Here is a 5,256-nt window from a genome sequence, read left to right as displayed (position 1 = left end):
GGTTAATGAGGTCAGTGGGGAGAGGCGTTACCTTAACTTACCTCACACCTGAAGGTTGTAAAAGATTAGATGGTGGTTCACACTGACTTGTAATATTTGAGGCAATGCCAGTGTTAATGTCAGTGAAGTTTATTTGGCATTGTTCTCGGCAAATCTGGACTGAACACTGTGGGAAAATGCTTCAGGCTTTCTTTAAAGTGACATAATGGTGTGATAAGAACCAACAATTGACGCGATTTCCTGTCATGAAAGACTGTAAAAGAAAGTTCTGTATGCTTCAACTCTACAGGGATTAAAGAAGGTCACTGAGTTTAAGGTTTCAATGTGTTGGCACGAATCCGGATTTCTTGCAAATCTGACAAAAAAAAGAAGCATTTTTAATGACTGAATCGGTTTTCTTACTTTCTTATAAAGTTCTCTGTCTAAATGTTTAGTTTTGGTTTATGCATAGAGTTTTTGTCTAAGGGGTGAAAACACTGATCCAAAGTCTGCAGAAAATTAGGATCCAGTATCTCTCAAGACACTAACCGTACCAAAAAGAATCATCTACACTCAAGGCAGCATGCAACACACTGAGAAAAACAATAAACAACAGGTGCTTCATGGTTGAGGGCCTCTGTAGAAGCACTGTAAAAAGTTGGTTCCTTTGTTTCTATTAATATTTTGCCAAACATAAATTGGGCAAGTTCATTTCAGAAATGGCATTTTTGCACATTTTGGGGAAAAACAAACAACCATAAATCTATTTAATCATCTTGGCTCAGTAAAATAAACAGAATTAATGTTGCATAATCTGTGTTCTTTTTTTGTAAACTACTTTCTTTTAAAAAGCACAATGACGTTAATCAGCCATCACGTTTCCATGTGCCATTTTTTTGCAATAAATTTTAAGAACGTGCTTTTCCTCCTTTTCAGTTAATCAGTTGAATGTCTACTCTATCCCACAAAAAACATTTTCAAACTCAGTCCCACAATGATAATTTATTTCGTTTCATATCACCAACATCCAAACAAACCAGTGCTCAACATTTCAAAATACGCAGACAAACTCTTCTGTTCCAACAGATTTTCTTATGTTTTCTTTACATGAAGAGAAGAGTTACATAAAATTCTAGCAGGTTGAATATGATAGCTAATAACTGCTACAAAATCCTAGCATTTTATAATTATTATTTATTTTTATGATGATGCAAAGAATGGTAGATTACTTGTTTACCAACTATCTAAAGTAAAAAGAGCTTCTAAACAAGGAACAAACAAAACAACTTATCAGCCACTTTGACAAGCCCAGTGTTTTTTGTAAAACATCAAATAAATGCAACTTTACTAGCAACATTCAAAATCTACCAGCCAGACTTTCATTTTACAATATAATTTGAAATTATGGCTGGTTTTCTACCAAACTGGCAACTACAAAAGTCATTTTAGAAATTTACTAGCCAATTAACTTTAACCTGTCAGTTTAAATTTTAACTGTCAACTAGATTTCTCCTAAACTGTCGCTTCCAAAGTGATAATGTTAAACTCACAAGCCATTTAAAAACTCAATCAAATGTATTTTAAATGACGACAAACTTAAAACACTTTCAGTATTTGATAGTCAATTTCATTTTCTAAAATGTTGTCTGAAAAACTGTTTCTGGATTAGCTAAAACTCACAAGCCCTTTTGGAACTTTTAATAGCCAATTAAATGTGTTTTTAATGAAGACAAGCTTAAAAGCCACTTTCAATGTTTGACAGTCAATTAGATTTTTTTAAATCTGTAAAATAGGTCAACTCCTAAATTGTTGCTTCCAAAGTGGCTTCTGGATTATATTAAACTTACAAGCCATTTTAAAACTTTTACTAGCCAATCAAATATGTTTTAAATGAGGACAAACTTAAAAGCCACTTTCAATATATGGTAGTCAACTACATTTTCTAAAATGTTCTCTGAAAAATTGCTTGTAGCTAAAACTCACAAGCCGTTTTAAATGTTTATTAGCCAAAAAAATGTGTTTTAAATGATGACAAATTTAAACGACACTTTCAATATTTGATAGTGAACTACATTTTTAAAAATGTCTGAAAAATTGGTGAACTCGTTGCATCTTAAGTGGCTTCTAGATTATGTAAAGCCATTTTAAATGTTTACTAGCCAGTTTTAAATGAGGACAAACTTACAAGCCATTTTCAATATTTGATAGTCAACTACATTTTCTAAAATGTCTGAAAGATGTCTTCTAGATTAGCTAAAACTCATGAGCCATTTTAAAACTTTTGCAAGCCAATTAAATGTGTTTTAAATGACAACAAACGTAAAAGCCACTTTTAATATTTGATAGTCAACGAGATTTTTCAAACGCAGGTGCCTCTAAGTAGTCAGTTGACTCTTAAAGTGGCTACTGGAGTTGATAAAAATGTTAGTCACTTTTTCAATTTACTGGCCTCTTAAAATGTTAAAACTCAAAAGAATGGCTAACTCACTAGCCACATCTGAAATATACCAGCCACAATCGTTTAAACAATTAAAAGACCATTATGTGTAGAGCAGACAGACTTACCAGTCATTTTTACAACTTTACTGGCCCTTGAGACATTCAACAGAAGAACCTTAAATCACTGATTGCTTATTTGCTGAACTTGGTAGTCAAAGTTGGTAGCCATACACAAAATCGAGTCAGTACTTTTCAAACGTTTTTAAACAGCTTTACTTATAGAATGGGGTTGGAAATTATGCTAAATTGGCTGTTAAAAAAAGACAAATAAGGGCATCAGTGGCTTTGTAACAAACTTTGTTGTCAAACCAAAATCAAAAAGCCATCTTCACTTTTACTAGCCCATTAGACTATTCAGTTTTTTTTAAATGACGACCAACTTAGGAGGCACTTTCAATATTTGATAGTCAACAAGCTTTATTAAACACAGGTGCCTTTAAGTAGTTGGTTGACTAACTTATCAGCCACATCTCAACTGTAGAAGACAAACTCCAAACGAGTAGACGGACTTAAGTTTTCTTTGTAGCCACACCAAAATCCAAAAGCCACTTTGAAGACTTCACAAGCCATCTAAATATTTAGAATCAAATATAAAATAGCAGGAACATTTTATCTGATTTTAGCTAAAGTAACTACATTGGACTGTTTGCCAGCCACCAGTCAAACCTCACCAATGATGTTTTGGCTGCTGGCTGACGTTGCCCTGCTCTGAAGGCACAAAGAAGGTTGTGCGTTGCTAGGCTTCTCCTTCTTTATAATTTACTGTAGCTCCCCCTTTGTCTCCGTGCTCGCCTCCTCCTTTACTCGTCCTCGTGCTCGAAGAACTCGTGGCAACAGACGGTAACCACAGAGATGAATGTCATGAACTCCTGGAAGTCGCACTCGGCGTCGCCGTCGGTGTCCAGGCTTTCCATCAGGCTGTCAAGTGTGGCCTGGTCTTTCACATGCTGAAGGGCAGGATGGGAAGTTCACATCAGGGCATCTTATACGACTAAGGACAATAAATTGAACGTATTTGGATAAAAATATAAAAGGATGAAGTAACTTTAACCATTTACTGGTGTATTTATAGTATCTAAAATAAAAAAGTATTTCTTACTGTATCTTCAAATGAAGTACAAAAAATGATTACAAAGAAAAAATTACTTGTTGTATTATATTGTAGGGTTATATTACCACTACGCCATTAAGATGAATGCTGCATTTTAATATTTTATCTGGTTGTGGAGGATCTAATTTTACCTACTCTACTTTTTTGAGTAGGGTGATATATTACAATGCATCATACTCTATAATCACATGTTTTGAATTAATATTCAAAGTAACTACACAGGTCTAATTAACATAATGGAGTAGAAAGTACCATATTTGCTCCTGCATTGTTGTGAAGTATGAAATGGAAATACTCAATTACCTCAAAACTGAACTTTCTTTATCAACCAATCTTGTAACATCACCACACCAGGGGACAGTTTAACTCTACTCCACACTGAATGTACTTTTGCTAGTACGGAAACATTATTTCCACCCTGTTTTAACTTAAGTAAAAGGATCTGAATCTGTGCGTCTCACCGTCATCAGATCTGGCAGCTCGTCGTTAAGCAGATCCTTCAGCTCGCTCTTTTTCAGCTTGTGCTTGTCTCCTTCTCTTTCTGAATACTTCTGAAACACTGCGATGATGGTCGCCATCGAGGTCTCCAGGTCGGTCATTGTCATCTGTCTTTTCACCTTTTCATAAACAGGAATAAATAAAAATCAGAGACACAGTGAGATCAGGATTTACTCACTGGTAAACAACCTTCAGGAAAAAAAAAAAGAATCAGCATTGATCAGAAGATTATTTTAAGGATGAATAAAGGGTTAAATCTTTTGTATAGCACATTTAAAATCAGCTCACTGTTCTTTGATTGCATCATAATCAGAAAAACATATGTTTGTTAAGGATATTGTTAGAAGTCAGTCTCACATGATGAAATGTACATTCTTTAAAGCAGAGACAGCATCCAATTTTAAATATCATTCGTTTTAATACATGCAAATGCATAGTTATCAGTGTCTACAAAACCAAAATGACTAAGAATAATCAACATCACACAGCACAAAGTTCATGAAGTTGTTTTCCATCTATACCACTCACTAAATCTACATTTTACTAGCATGACAGTGCAAAAAAGTGCTGCATCAACCTAAAATAGATACAATATATGATTAAAACAGTATTATAAACTGTATTTTGACACGTTGGATGCTGGAAAATCAAGTTTTTAAGGTTTTTTCTTTTTCATATTTTGGCTTTTCCTGTATTAAGTTTCATGTATTAAGTTTAATGATGACGTAATAACCTTACCTCAATGTCAGTCCAGGCAGGAGTTAGTTGTCTGTTGCGAGTCCGGAGAGTGAAAGCTGAGGATGGACCACAGGCTTTATACTGCAGCAGTGCGGTGGGTGGTGATGTGGAGGGTGCAGCGCTGAGGTCAGCCGGCCAGTCATTCAAACTGCTGACCAATCCCATCTATCCGCCTCCCCTCACTCCACTGCAACCCTGTGCAAACCAGCCTAATGGGCAAGTCTTAATCTCAATGTAATCATGTAATAACTGAGGTGATTAACATACAACATAAAGTTGTTGTAGCTTTTAGACATGAAATGTAAAGAATATGTAAACACAACCTCAAGTAAGTCAACTATGGCTATGAATGTATTACAGTGACTATTCTGTAAACATGGATTAGAGCAGTAGCAGTAAGTTGTGTGTTTGTTATGTTTTAATGTATCTTA

General features: G+C 34.9%; 1 protein-coding gene across 1 annotated transcript; it reads right to left on the bottom strand.

Annotated features, from left to right (window-relative positions):
- Positions 1-962: 962 nt before the first annotated feature.
- LOC119900435 (protein S100-B-like) lies at positions 963-5,005 on the bottom strand. Its single transcript, XM_038715382.1, has 3 exons — positions 4,826-5,005; positions 4,051-4,206; positions 963-3,425 (listed from the first exon to the last, which is right to left on the bottom strand). Exons 1-3 carry the CDS (start codon positions 4,988-4,990, stop codon positions 3,279-3,281), a joined length of 468 nt encoding a protein of 155 aa, XP_038571310.1. The 5' UTR covers positions 4,991-5,005; the 3' UTR covers positions 963-3,278.
- Positions 5,006-5,256: the final 251 nt, after the last annotated feature.

This window comes from Micropterus salmoides, unplaced genomic scaffold (assembly GCF_014851395.1).
Source record: "Micropterus salmoides isolate LMB-PRFRI ecotype aquatic unplaced genomic scaffold, ASM1485139v1 Ms_hic_scaffold_1, whole genome shotgun sequence".
Classification (NCBI taxonomy): Eukaryota; Metazoa; Chordata; class Actinopteri; order Centrarchiformes; family Centrarchidae; genus Micropterus; species Micropterus salmoides.
Note: the sequence above shows the minus strand (reverse complement) of the source record. Positions and strands in the feature narration are given on the sequence as shown.